Here is a 14,954-nt window from a genome sequence, read left to right as displayed (position 1 = left end):
GCTAAGACACCTATCCATCCAATCCAATAAGCATTTCTTGAGTACCCACTATGTAATAGGTAATGTGGTTTACAGAAGTGAGCAAGACAAATAGGTCCACACCCTCTGGATCATATAGTCTAGTTGCAATGAAAGACATTAAGCAAATAGTAAGGTGAATATATAATTAAAATTAGGGCACACGCTCTGAAGGAGAAGTAAATGTGCTATGAGAGCTGATAATAGGGGAACTTGACCTAGCCTAGGGGTACTGGTGGTCAGCTAAGGCCCCCCCCAGGGAAGTCAAGTTTTGGCTAAGACTTGAGAGCCCAGTGGGTTGGGTGGTAGAAAGTGTTCTGGAGCAGTTTTCATTTGCCATCTCATTTAACACTGACATCAGAGGGTCCAGAAACTCGAGAAGCAATTTCCTATTTTCTTACTGCTCTCTAAGGGCTTGTCACCAACATTCTCAGATTTTAACAGACCAGATTGCTTGCAAATAATGAACTTGGAAAGATCAACATCTCCTCCAGAGTCTGTCAATTAAACTGTCCTCCTATGGAATAACACTCCTAGTAGAGCAAAAGCTGCATTTGTGGTAGCCATTATGATTGTTCACAAATATTCCAGTTTCCTTTCTGGGTACATGTGAGATTATGCTTTCAAGTTGTTTTGCAATTAGATGCAGTCATATGAATGGTGTTAGTCAATGAAACATGGGCGGAAGTGATGTGTGTGTAACTTCCAGGTGAAAACTTTGAAAGTCAAGAGTGTTACTCTTATGTCCTCACCCCTTTTCCTGCCTCATCAATTTTGGAAGCATGTGTTGAGATGGTGCTTCCAGCAGCCTGGGTCCCTAAGTGAACACTGTAAGTAGTGTAGCCAACCCTATCGACCCACATTGCACATTGGAGCCTGAGCAAGAAAGAAACATTTGCTGTTTTAGCCTGCTGAGATTTGGGGACTGTTTGTTACTGAAGCATAACCTAGTATATCCAGACTGATACAGGATTGTTTGTGTATTTTCTTTTCCTCTTCTCAGTGATGAGTGACCAGTTGCTCTCAAACAGACAAGCCAGGCATATTACGTACCTTATGTTAATGAACTCTCCTAACAGTTTGAGGTAAGCATTATATTTCCCAGTTTTGCAGCTGGAAGTCAAGAGCCATCACAGATAGGGCTGCCACTGGGCTTTGCACACAGGACCCTACAGTATCACCTGGCTCCTAAGGAAGAAGGGCAAGGGGTCTATGGAGCTGAGAAAAGGGAAAACCTTTGGCTTGGGTAAGGCCATTTACAGCTTTACCTAAAATCTCTGGGCTCTTATGGGCGTAAGGCGAATTGGTTCTGAATGATTGTGGCCCTGCCTTCCTTCTCATAGTTAATCTTGTAGGTCTACTGATTTTGGGATTTCAGGGAGGCAGGGCATATTGGCCAACCGTGGTCTGAAATTGGTTCAGGATTAAGTCCAAACTCTGTAAAATACCCTCTGGGACTTTACGCTGGCCTGTGCCTTCCTTCTCCGTCTCATTTTACAAATCCCTTTTTCTGCCTCTGAGCTCAACAACACTGACCTTCTGCCAGTTCCTCCAAACGACTGAGTTCTCTTTTGCCCTGGGACCCTTGTATGTGCCATTTCTGCTTTTTGGGAATATTTCCCATAGTGGGTAAGTTCCTACTCATTCTTAAAGTCTGACCATCTGTGTCACTTCTTCCAGAAATCCATCTCTGACTCATCCACTGTGGGTTAGGATCCCCTCCTCAGAACTCCCTTGGCATACAAAATGTCCCCTATCACAGCCCCGTGGTACTGATTCAGGAAATGGAATGGAGTTGGAATGTCTGGGTTAAAATTCTATGTCCACATTTCGTAGCTCTTTGACTTTGGGTAAGTTGCTCAGCTTCCTTGCACCTCAACTTTCTCATCTATAAAGTGGGGATTCTGTGGGGAAGGTACCTGAACGGTGCATAGAACAGTTGTCTGGCACAAAGTACATTCTCAATAAGGGTTAGAGTTTATAATGATTATCATATTAATTGACAATTAGGACAATTACAGGTGTAATCTTGGGGGTCAGTGAACCCCAGATATTGTATACCAGTTGAATACAAATAATGTTTATGCACATGCATGCAGCTCTACCCGTTTATCAAAGGATGTATGACCCTAAGACATGAAGACTCACTGCCATGAGGGTCATGCTTGCACTGGGATCTGCTCTCAGAGCTGCCTTGTATTAAGAAGTGCAACTCTACCCCTTGCTTAAAAGTTACCTCTTTATAGCTCCTTGAATTGTGTGACCTATCTGCTCTGCAAATGAGCAAGCCATTATGTTGACTCTGTAATTCTTTCTTTCAGGACAAAGTTCAGAAGAAGTAGGCACATATGTCCCTTTCTGATGTGGAGCAGATTGAAATTGGGTTGGACTCATCAGTAGTCTTCTACCTAGTGATAGAGTCTTCCACTCACAAAGACACTCACATGGCAAAGGGCTCATTGCAGAGCTTTATACACACTGACTGTACATCCAGGAAACAGCTGGTATTTGCCAGGGGCTTGCTCAGAAATGGTGCAGTGAAACATACACAATCTGTTTAATTTGTGTGTGTAATTCTTGAACTTCCTCTTTCCTGAAACTCATTGCACTTGCAGCTTTTATTAACATCTGTCTTTCAACTAAAAGCTCAACAAGGGCAGGACCCAGAAGGAAAGCTGAGTCCCCATTGCCCCCAACAAGCAGCACTGTGCCTGACCCTGACCCTTAATAGAAGTAACCAACCCTAGTTGAGCATTTACAGTGCTGGCCAGACACTGTTCTAATGATCTCATTTAGTCCTCACAGCCAACCGGTCAAGGTATTGTTATTATCCCCAATTAAAGATGAAGAACGGAGGCATGGAGAGGCACAGAGAGGCTAAGAAACTTGCTCAGGATTACATAGCTAGGAAGTAGTGAAGCCAGGTTTCAAACCCAAGCGGCCCTGTTTGCTCCTGCACGGTAGACGCATAGAAAGCACGTGACGAAGCTCTCAACGCGTGTGACCCTAGCTAAATGAGGCCGGCTCACATTATGGTTGTCGGGTTGGTTGCTATGCTTGCTGCTTGGTTTCTAGAACGCTGAAGGACGAAAGATTATATTAATACTTTGATTGACAGGTAGGCTTCAGAATAATGGGCAGAAAATTATATAATTTTCTTTGGAAAATAGCTTTCCGGCTCTGGTAAAAATGATCCCTATTGTAAAAAGTTCAGAAGTATGAAGAAGAAAGTTAAAAAAAGATCATAAGAAAACAAAAGAAAAAGAAAAAAACATCAGGGATAGAACTAGAATCAATAAAGCTCCTTTAAAAAAAAAAATCACCAGAAATCCAACAAACTAGTTATAGCTATTATTTCCACCCTTTGAGGCAAGTTTACATATTTATATACATATTTAGCTCTACATAAAGTATTTTACATAAATGGGATCATATTATATGTGCAATTCCAAAACCTATTGTTAAAAACTTCTTCACTCGCCAATATGCTATGGAAATAAAGATCACCATCATTATTCTTTGCAACTGCTAAATATTTCCTTGTATGAATTAATATAATTCATTTCATCAGGCCTTATTGAAAGACATTTAGGTTGTTTCCCAAAGTCCTGTGTTAAAGCAGCATTACAAATAACATTGTGTATACTTTTGAAAAATTTACAAGGATCACCTTAGATAATATCAGAAGATATGACTTCTGGGAAGTCCCAAGGAGTGCACACTGACATTTTGATACATATTGACAAACTGCCCTCCCAAAAGATTGCCCCAATTTATGTCCCATTGTGATACACATTCATCACGACTGACTTTATAAATCTTTGCTAATCTGATAGGCAAAATAACCCCAGTAATTTATTTCTGTTTTCAAAAATCTTTAGTATATGTTTATTGTTGATCTGCATTTCTCCAAGGATAACATAGATAAAACTTCTAGTTTTGAAGAAGAGAGTTATTTATGTACAAAGAGGTTCATCCCAGCATTACTTACACCAGTTAACAACCAAATAGGGAATCAACCCACCAGTTAAGGTATAAACGTATGTTGGAATATTTCATAGTGACAAAAAAGAATGTTTTGGATGAATATTTACTAGCATGGGGAAATGATTATAGTATCAAGTTTGAGAAGACTTCTTAAGGAAAAAGTCGAAATGCAAAATGATTTACAGAATAATTCCAACTCTGTTAAAATATGTATGTTAAAAGAAAAAGATGGGAAAAAATTAGAAAGACTTGAAGGAAACACAAATCATTAATGTTGATCTCTGTAAGATGGAATTTGGGATGATTTGAATTTTCTTCAGACTTTTTTGCAGATGCCAAATTTTCTCATAGTATGGGGCTAATATTGAACACATGGTTGGTGTGTTTATTATTCTCAGTGCTTGGGCTCACTTGCCCTCAGTCACTTAGCATTATCATTAATGATCTATTTCAGTAAACTAAACAGACATATGCTTTGGTTTATCCATAAAACTAACTAAGGGACATGCTCATTAGTACTGGAACTGTGTTGGGGGCAAGGCCTGCCTTTCAAGGAGTGTGACTTCTGAAAGGGGAGAGGAGCCATCTGCACATCTGTAGCACAACAGGCAACAGCATGTCTACTAAGATACGGCAAAGCCTCCTAGACAAGGTGGCATTTCAGCCCAGCCCTGAAGGATCATTTGGATTTTATATGTAACATTTGTCATTTTTTTCTGACTCTATAAGAAATGTGTTTATTACAGAAAATAGGAAAATGTATGAGATAATAACAGACATGTATAGGGTTATTATCATGTGTGGAACACTGTGCTAAATCCTATATACAGAAAAATCTCATTTAACCCCCCAGCAACCCAGAAAGATGGGTGTGATTATTTGTGCATTTCAAAGGCAAAGGAAGAGACTATAAAAGCGATTGAATACACATGATTGGAAAACTGGCAGAGGCAGTAATGGAACCCAAGTTGACCTGGTGCCATCAAAAAAGTAAATCAATCAATGTTAAGCCCATTGCTTTCAGTCTCTCTTCTTCCCTGTGCATGAGCTTTTCTTGGGTTCTCTTGCTGCTTACACTCTGAGTGGTCATCACTCAAGCATCATCGGCACATAGGTGGGAACTGAAGGCATACAAGTGGACGAGATCACCAGGGAAACACACAGAGAAGAGAAAAGGCTCTGGGAACAAATCCCAAACAACACAGATGGAGACACCCTCCCAGGTCTGGGCTGGGTGGACAGGAAGCAACATCAGGGAAAACTTCCCTGTGGTGGTAACCTTGGAGCTGAATCTTAGAGGATGAGGTTTGCCAGGTTCAGAAGAGGAAGACAAGGTCTTTGAGCAAAGTGAGCAAAGGAAAGAACATCTGCAAAGACTTATCGGATGCAAGGGACAACATGTTAACTTGGAAAACCAGCAAGTGATTTCAGTATGGCTAGAACATAAGCGTGTGTGTGTCTGTGTGTCTGTGTGTTCATGTGTGTGCAGGTATCTGTGTGGGAGTGCATCTGTGTGTTTATGTGACTGTGAATATGTGTTCAGGAGGCTAGGGTGATGACGGAGAGCCTAGAGGGGGAAGCAGGGTTCAGATCATTAAAGACTGTGTATCCTTGTATTCGATGGTATATGAAAAATACATATAGAAAAAGACTTATTATGAGGAATTGGTTCATATAATTATGGAGAATGAGAAGTCTCACGATCTGATATCTGCAAGCTGGAGGCCCAGGAAAGCTGCTGGTATAATTCAGACCAAGTCCAAAGACCTGAGAACCAGGGGAGCAGGTGATGTAAATTCCAGTCTGAGGGCTGGAGAAGATGAGATGTCCCAGTTCAGTCCGTGATGGGGGGTGGGGAGTGATGAATTCCTCCTGCCCCCACCTTTTGTTTTATTCAGTCCCTTGCAGATTGGATGATGCTCAACCACATTTGGGAGGGCAATTTACTGAGTCCATTGATTCAAATCCTAATCCCACCTGGAGACACCCTCACAGACATACCCAGAAACTATGTTTAATCTGGGCACCTGTGGCCCATTCAAATGGACACATAAAATTAACCATCACAATCCCTTTTAAAAGGTTTGGAATGTTATGGAAAAAGTCTGGGAACAAAGTGTGGAGATCCTGAAGGCCACTAATCAGTATAAACTTTATTTATTTGGAAGGCAAATGGGAACCTTTGAATTTTTTTCAAGACAAATGACAAGATGAGAATTGGGCTTTTGGAAGATTCTCGGGCTGGATGGTTTGGAGAAGGAAGAGGCAGGAGAGGAGACCAGTTGGTAGAATATTATAATAGTCAATAGAGAGAGGTGATGAGCATATGCATTAGGATGATAGCTTCAGGGTGATGGTAGTATACTGGGGTGAAGGGATGGGTGATGGTGGATTTGGGCTGACAGAGATGAGAAACATCAGACAATCTCCTGGGTTATCTGGCAAAATCCATTGTTGAACATCAAACCAACAGTTCAAAATCATGTCCTTCTTTCCTTTCATGCATTTACGACAGATATTTACTGACTGACTACTCTGTGTCAGGCCTATGCATGGGGAACCCCTAGTTCAGTGTGGAATCTAACAAGTAGGCAGACTGTAGTAACCTAGTGTTACAAGGGGCCAGAAATCAACAGCCTCAGAAGTGGGGGAGGCAGCTGAAACACCCAGGACAGTATTGAGTGTTAACAAGATACCAGGCCCCAAATGGAGTCACTTATGCTAAGCTCCACTTCACCAAACTGAGACACTTAATTACAGTTTTGGCTCTCCCAGAAATGGAATCTTAAACTAGTCAATCAGGAATCACCTGATCAGCAGTAGTTAGGTAATCTGCCTTATAGACCCCTGCCATCTCCTAGAGGAAAGTAACCTTGCAATAAGCAGCCTGCTTTTTAACCTAGTATAAATTCCTTGTTCCTTCTCCATTGTGTCTATGAAAAGTCTTTCATTTTGTACAGCTCCTCCAAGCTCCCTTCTATCTGCTAGATTGGATACTGCCAGATTCGTGAATTGTTGAATAAAGCCAATAAAGAGCTTTAAAATTTACTCAGTTGAATTTTGTTTTTTAACATGAAGGATATGGGCTACCTTCTTGTAGAATGGCACTTCTAAGCTGGAAACTCAGAGGAGAGTCCCCTACAGGCAGAGACAGTGGGAGCTGGTGATCCCCAGGTGAATAAGATATGGTTTCTGCCCTGGTGGATGGGGACAAATAAATAAGACAATGCCACTGGACATAAATGCAACTAAGTCATGCACATATACCATTCTTTATTCAAAAAAGAAAACTCTCCTCTGTGCAAATTTATCCTTTTTAAAGCTGAGCTCTCTGGACCATTACCCACCAGAACGTCAAAGTGGGACATAAGCCTTCCCTCCAGTGTACCCCCAGGCATTTGAAGGATGGGCTCAGCGTCCTCCTTGCTACTGAAGGAACGTAGTTAATGAGTGCTGGTGGCAGACGGCTAACGTCCAGAGACTCAGCCTTCCAGTGATGTCCACTTCCCTGATCCCTCTGCTTGCCTGGTTTCTTAGTTCCCTCCGCTCTGGGGCAAACTGGGGCTGAAAGGGGACCGTATTAATTGGTTTGGGGACCCGAAGGTGGGGGAGGCTGGAGAGGGAGAAGAAATATGCTTTGTGTACTAGAGAAAGAAAAAGGAAAGTGAAATCCGAAACGCAGGGGCAGAAAGCGACCCCAGGCAGACACTTTGTGAACCGCTGGGTGGAGCACAACTCGGTGGGTGGGTGGGTGGGTGGGTCACATGCCCAACCTACCATTCTCCTGTTCTGGTATCAAAGCCGAAGGCTCAAGGGCAGGGACAGCAGAGGAGGGGTGGGGTAGCATCTGCGTCTCTACGCTCCCACAGGTCCCCCAATTCTCAGGCCCTGGCTCCCCACTTCACGGAGCCTTGGTCACGGGCCGGGGGCGTGTATGAGGGGCGGGGCTGCGTTGAGCTGAGGAATAAAAAAAGCGGTAATTAGCATCGTCCAATCCCATTGGCTCTCCGCCGGCCCTGCTTTACATAGCCCGCCCCCTCGGGCTGCCCGGGGCTTGCGGGGTTTTGTAGGGTTTGCAGCTGTCGCGGTCGTTGCTGCGCTTCAGTGCCGGGCGGGCGAGCGCCGAGCGAACCCCGGGCCGGGAACCGGGAGCCGGGGAGCCGAGAGCCGAGAGCCAGCTGCCGGCAGAGGTGCTGCCGCGGGCATCTGGGTCGAGTTCCGTCCTACGAACACCGAGGCCGGCGCCCAGTGGTTTCTGCGCCCAGCCCGGCCCGGTGGGGAGCGGGTCAGACAGTTTTATTTTATTTTGGAAGAAAGGGACGAGTCCGGCGTGAGCTTCTCCCCCGGCCTGGCTCGCTCCTCAGCGTGTCCCATCTCCGGCCCGGGCTCTGGAAGATGACTCTCTGCTCTGCCCTGCGTATTGCAGCGGCGACGGCTCGGGGAGGCATCCGAAAGTAGTAACAGTAGGTAGTAGCGTCTGGTGGAAAAGTGAGCCGAGGCGGCGCGGACTCGGTTCTTCCTGCGCCCCGGCGCCCGCTTTTCCTCGCTGCTGCTTCCCCTCGGCTCCCCGGCGGCCGCAGCATGAAGTGGCGCAGCGATGGCCAGGAGAGGTAAGAAACCCGTGGTTCGGACGCTGGAGGATCTGACGCTGGACTCGGGTTATGGTGGCGCGGCGGACTCGGTGCGCTCCTCCAACTTGTCCCTGTGCTGTTCCGACTCGCACCCGGCGTCCCCGTATGGCGGGAGCTGCTGGCCGCCTCTAGCTGACTCCATGCACAGCCGGCACAACAGCTTTGACACTGTCAACACTGCCCTGGTGGAAGACTCCGAGGGGCTGGACTGCGCCGGCCAGCATTGCTCGCGGCTGCTGCCGGACCTCGACGAGGTCCCCTGGACCCTCCAGGAGCTGGAGGCGCTGCTACTGCGCTCGCGGGATCCCCGGGCAGGCTCGGTGCCCCCCGGCGGCCTACCCAAAGACGCGCTGGCCAAGCTGTCGACGCTGGTGAGCCGGGCGCTGGTACGCATCGCCAAAGAGGCGCAGCGCCTGAGCCTGCGCTTCGCTAAGTGCACCAAGTACGAGATCCAGAGCGCCATGGAGATCGTGCTGTCCTGGGGCCTAGCGGCTCACTGCACGGCGGCCGCGCTGGCCGCGCTGTCCCTCTACAACATGAGCAGTGCCGGTGGCGACCGCCTGGGCCGCGGCAAATCGGCGCGCTGCGGCCTCACCTTCTCCGTGGGCCGCGTGTACCGCTGGATGGTGGACAGCCGCGTGGCGCTGCGCATCCACGAGCACGCAGCCATCTACCTGACGGCCTGCATGGAGAGCCTTTTCCGGGACATCTACGCGCGGGTCGTGGCCTCCGGGCTGCCCAGGAGCTGCAGCGGCCCGGGCCCGGGCTCCAGCTCCAGCTCCGGCCCGGGTCAGGGCTCGGGCCCCGGAGCAGCCCCCGTGGCGGATAAGGAGCGGGAGGCGCCGGGAGGGGGAGCGGCGAGCGGCGGCGCCTGCAGCGCAGCCAGCAGCGCCAGCGGGGGCAGCAGCTGTTGCGCCCCGCCGGCCGCCGCTGCCGCCGCCGCCGCCGCAGCCCAACCGGCAGCCGCCGCCAACCACCACCATCACCACCACCACGCGCTCCACGAGGCGCCCAAGTTCACCGTGGAGACGCTGGAGCACACGGTCAACAACGACTCCGAGATCTGGGGGCTGCTGCAGCCCTACCAGCACCTCATCTGCGGGAAGAACGCCAGCGGTAAGTGGCTGCGCGGGTGCTGCCCCCTCCCACCCAACCGGGCCAACTCTCGTCGTAAGTTTGCCTCCCGGCCCCCTCCCGCGCCCTTCCGGTTGCCCGCTGCTGTCTTAAGCCTCCGAGGGAACCGCCGAGCTGGAGGCGGCTAGAAACATCCCTGGTCCCTCCTGCCTTCGGGATCCGCGTACTATACGCCGCTGGTAGGGTCCCAAGTCCGAGAGGGCGCGGTTCCGCCCCGGATTCTGGGCGGGACAGCGGCTGCCTCAGGCAGGCGGTGGGAAGAACCCAGCATCGCTTTGGAGGCACAGGTGTGCGATCATTTGCGCCTAGTACATATTTCTGCCAGAGCCCTGTGTTTCGTTGTTGTTGTTTTTTTCATTTTAAACATTTTATTTATTTTTGACCTTGAAGATGCCACATACCCGGGCGCAGGAGTTTGGCTCCTTGGAACTCAGGAGGAGGCGCATTCCGCCCTCGCCGCCCAGTTAGCATACTTCCCCGAGCTCTCGGGGACACCGTCGGTGAGCGCAGGAAGGCAGGGCCCTGCGGCCGTAAAGGCAGAATGTTTGAGAGCTCGCTCGGCCTAGAAACAGTCAGGGAGATGTGGGACCTATAAGCGGGAAGGCTTATAGGTCCCGAGTTTTTTCCGGGGCAGTTTTTGAGGGCCAGAGCTCACAGCTGGTGGCTGCTGCGCAATGGGCAGACACCCCAGATTCCGACCTCTTGCCTCTGTCGGTTGGCTAGGAGGTGCAGGCGTCACCACTTGGCTTAAGGAGCGCCACAAGGGACCCGGTCAGGATGGGAGTGGGGCGGGGCTCCGAAGGGACTGTCAGTTTAAGAGGTCGTTTCCAGCAGGTTCTGTCATTCCTTCCCGCACCCCTTGTTTTGAAGGCCGGAGCTGGGTGGGTTTGAACCTGCAGTTCTGGTGGCGGAGGGGTGGGGCCCGGGGCTCTTGTTTTGGAGAGCTCCAGCTGGCGGTCCTGCGTGTCTGCGAAAGCCGGAGCTAGACACTTCAAAGCTTCAGTTTTCCACAGGAAATGGTAGAAGCGTAACTGGAGACTCCAAAAGCGAAATAAAACTTTGTTGCATATTCGGCGGTTTGGCTGGAGGTTGCGTGGTTGGAGCTGAAATGCAGTCTTTCTGGGCAGATTTCATTCATGTTGCTGCCTGTCGTTTCCCCGGGGCTGCAGCAGAGATGCGGCGGGCGCGGCCCGGCCTCTTGTGGGTGCCAAGTGTGTGCATAGGAGTGTGTGCGTATTTGTGAGAGTCTGTGTGCGCGCGTCCGTGCCTGTGTATGTAAGTGTGCCTGTGAGTGTGCGCAGAAGCAAGCTGCTCCCGCAGAAGCCCTTCGGAAACAGAACCTCCAGTTGTCAATCCCCTCACCTGGCTTTGGTCATCGTTGGGGGAGGGGAAGGAAGAAGCAAAGCTTGTGTGTGTGTGTGTGTGTGTGTGTGTGTGTGTGTGTTTGTGTGTGCGCGCGCGCGCGTGCTCGTGTGGTGGGGGCAGGATGGCGACTTCTGCGTTTGATCGCCAAGACTCCTCTGGCCTCCTTGGCAGAGCCCTTCCCCCTCTGCTGCCAGTAGAGGGCTAAACCTCTAAAGGGAGGGTGCCTGTGAGGCTCCCCGTGCCTGCCCACCTCCACCCGTGAACTCCTGATGAAATGGAAACACCTGGGAGAAGGCATTGGTCTTTGTGTGTGCTTCTTCCGGAGGAGGAGTCGGATTCACCTGCAAAACCCAGGAGCTTTGGACTGGACAGTTCTTTGTTTGAAGCCCTACCCCAATAAAAAGTGCAGAGAGGCGTAATTTTCTTCCCTCCGCATGCGCCCACCACCCCTGTTCTTACCTCCCCATTACAATCTACTGGCCCCCCAGACCCTTACCTGCTGGAATCTCCTCCCACTCCTGTGTGTCCTTTGGGAAGAAGGAGCATTCCCCTTTGGGCTCCAGTTTGGGATGCTGGGTACCCTGGTCCAACTCTGCCTTGGTCAAAACTCACTTTCCTTCTCTGGGTCTCAGTCTCCTCATCTATAAAATAAGGGCCTAGATCTGTGATACACCCCCAGGTCCTCTTGTAGCTCTGTCTGTTTTTGTTAGTAGCCTCTGCATTTTTTCAAATTGGTTTTACTTTTATGATCTTTAACATCTTTTAAAGACAGATTTTGTGTTTATCCTTTTTGGAATAAGTATAATTTGAGGAAGGAGAAGACCGCAGAGCTGGTTTGGGGCAGGGTGAATGTGTGGTGGTTAGGGTTTGCTGCCATCACAGCATTTCCCACACCACAGAGCTTAACTCCTAGGTTTCAGGGCCCCTTTGCCATCTCTTGGCATGAGATATACTGTAATTTCATTGTGATCTCTTCATCTCTTTTCCTTGGGCTTGTTAAAAATGGCAGGAAGCAGTAAGAAATGAACAGTTAATTTCTTAGGTATCTGAAACATACATTAAACATCAAACCTATTTCTTCAACTACTTTGCATGACATTCTTTCTGATATGCAAGCTTTATTAAGGAGCCCATGCTTTACATAACCTTTTTCCCCCTTTAACTCAGTAGCCTCACTTATTCATTCGTGAATTCATTTGTTCATCAATATTTATTGAGCAGCTACTAAATCTAGGGGCTGCTCAAGTACTGACGTACAAGCTAATAACAGCTAACATGCATCCAACACTACTCTATATATTGACCCATTTACTCTTCAACATTCCCTTGAAAAAGTATTGCTATTATCCCCATGATACAGAGGAGGAAACTGAGGCACAGGCAACTTAACTGTTTTTCTCTTTAGTGACAGATGAGTTCCCTGCCTTCAGGCCATCCTCCCTGCCCTTCATTACCTACTCAGTTGACCAAGGCCCTTGATAGCCTGACAGTCCTTCTGTTCTAACACACCATATGTTCCTATTAAACTGAACTGGGCAGTACTGGATTTCACGTTTTTATATCCTCTGTCAAGTCTGAGAGGGCCTGGTACACAGTTGGAGCTTATTAGATGCCTGTTGAGTTGAGCAATCTATTGTGTAATATTGTGCAATGATATCCTGAAAGAAACTATTGAATTCTGAGTTCCTTGAATCATCTTTTCAAGTCTTTTTACCTTGGTTGCCCATTCTTACTGCCATCTCTGCACCTGTCCGCCTTTCTAATTTGCTGCTGCTATGGCTCGAGGAATCAGGAAACAGATCACATGGGACACATGGGGTGATAGCAATGTCTCTTCTATCTATAGGGGTGTGGGTTCAGGGGTACTTGCATTTGTCAAAATGCATTGCATTGTAACGTTAAGATATGTGTGTTTCGCTGTATTGCAAATTACACTTCAGTAAAAAAAGGAAACATAAAAAAGCCATAGGCATCCTTGGATGAAATTTTGTTTTAAATGCAGAAAGAATTTGAAGGGAAGACTGCAAGAGGCAGTGTGGTGTGATGAAAGGGAGAAGGGCTTTACACTTAGAGAGATCTAGCCTCAAATTTCGGCTCTGCCACTTTCTAGCAAGTGACTTAATTTTGCTGAATTTGTTTTTCTCATCTGCACAGTAAGGATTACAAAACAAAAAAAGACATGAAAAAGGAAGAAAACCCAAACCTACCACATAGGGTGATTAAAAACATTAAATCAGATCAGATATGTGAAAACCACTGTCACATAGTAGGCACTCGATAATAATGGCTCTTCCTTAAAAAACAGATTATTCAGGCTGGTGATAACAATAATAAGGTGATTTGGAATAGTCTCTTTCATTGCTGGGATCCCCAATCACTTTATAAATTTTAATTAACATGAGCCCTCGCCTCACCAGCACTGGTTTGGTGGGTAAGTTGGTGTTCAGGTCTTTTGCTCATAAACTAAATGCTTACTCAGCAGTTTTGCTGCCTGCCCCCCAGCCCCGCCCATCACCCCGTCCACATCCCCGGAGCTGGTCGCACTGTTCCATGGTACAGTGTTGCTGTGCTGGACAAAAACATCACAGAAGAAACCCAGCTTTTTACAAAGAACTGCAAAAGCTATCTCAGCAGCCAGCCATGTCAGTGTCTGTGCTCACAGAGCATGTTTTTAATTAACTAGCTTAATGTAAATTAAAACTTGGAATTCAGGTCAGTGGAGGGTTATTTGGTTTTCTATTCAGATTTGCCAGTTCAGTGCTGGGGCATTTGTAAGTAGAATGTTTCCTGAAACACACCATAAAAATAACAACAAAATAAACAATGGCGGACCAACCTGGAGATCTGGGGTCAGGGGCGGGGTGGCTAATGGCCTTTGAATAGAAGAAAGGCCTCTAATTCTGGGTCTGTTATTATTTGTGACCTTGAGCCAGACACCAAACTTACCTATAAAATGGGTCTGATTATCATTTACTGAGAGGTAAATATAAAATAGTAATTGACTTTGGAGTCAGACACACCCATAACTTGCAGTTTCCCTGTCTGTAAAATGAGTATTATAATAATAATAGCTACACTTGTATAGTGCTTATTATGTGCCAGGCACTGTTCGAAGAGTGCTATATGTTATAATTGTTGTCGTTACATTAGCTATTATAGAAGGCAACCCCCAAATCTTAGGAACTTAACACAATAGAAGGTCCTTTCTTACTCACTAAAGTCTGATTGTGGGAGGAGTGTGGTGGGAGGGTGCTGGAGGGTCATTTAAGTACCACGACTGATGGAGAGAGTGCTTTACCTTCAATATGTGGACTTTAGGGCCTTCTTTGGACACTTATCCAGCCCATAGGTAGAGAAAGAAGGAGAGTATGGAGGATCTTAAGAAAGGTGTTATGGGCTAAGCCTGAAAGGAACCTTCATCACTATGCCCATATATCATTGGCCAGATGTGTCACTGGCCCCCTTGGCCACCAAATATCTATGTGCCTCCTTCTTCTCACACACAAAACATGCTTCCCTTCCCCTGAGGGAGGATATTCATGTTCTGGCCAATCAGTGCTTCCAACTTAAAGTGCAAGATCTTTGGGTGAATTCCTGTCCTATCCATGGGATTGAATATGGCTTCTTATGGTTCAGAGACCCATGAGCTAAAAGAGACTCATTATCTTCCCCTCTGTGCCCATATACCATATTGGAGGATAACCCATTAGGAAAAGGCAACAGTGGAAGACGCACAGAAGTCACCGGCCCTTAGGAGTTATGAAATCTTGCCAAGCAGACACTGTGTGACCATGCCCTGGAAGTGGGTGAGGTTCCTTG

General features: G+C 47.5%; 1 protein-coding gene and 1 long non-coding RNA gene across 4 annotated transcripts in view; one reads left to right on the top strand and one right to left on the bottom strand.

Moving 5' to 3' along the window:
• The window catches only part of LOC117314176 (uncharacterized), a 30,075-nt gene extending 21,975 nt beyond the window's left edge, over positions 1–8,100 (bottom strand). The window contains exon 1 of the long non-coding RNA XR_004528840.2: positions 7,783–8,100. This is a non-coding gene — a long non-coding RNA (uncharacterized lncRNA). The remainder of the gene's footprint in view (positions 1–7,782) is intronic.
• Positions 8,101–8,151: 51 nt separating this feature from the next.
• Positions 8,152–14,954, top strand: part of ABTB3 (ankyrin repeat and BTB domain containing 3) — a 325,338-nt gene continuing 318,535 nt past the window's right edge. The window contains exon 1 of one of the 3 annotated variants that reach the window (XM_073788232.1): positions 8,152–9,752. In XM_073788232.1, coding sequence (XP_073644333.1) covers positions 8,603–9,752 — 1,150 coding nt within the window. In that variant the 5' untranslated portion in view covers positions 8,152–8,602. The remainder of the gene's footprint in view (positions 9,753–14,954) is intronic. The other 2 variants (XM_033866169.2, XM_033866168.2) reach the window with 2 other exon arrangements.

This window comes from Tursiops truncatus, chromosome 11 (genome assembly GCF_011762595.2).
Source record: "Tursiops truncatus isolate mTurTru1 chromosome 11, mTurTru1.mat.Y, whole genome shotgun sequence".
Lineage (NCBI taxonomy): Eukaryota > Metazoa > Chordata > Mammalia > Artiodactyla > Delphinidae > Tursiops > Tursiops truncatus.
The sequence above is the reverse complement of the archived record's forward strand: the minus strand, read 5'-3'. Positions and strand labels throughout refer to the sequence as shown.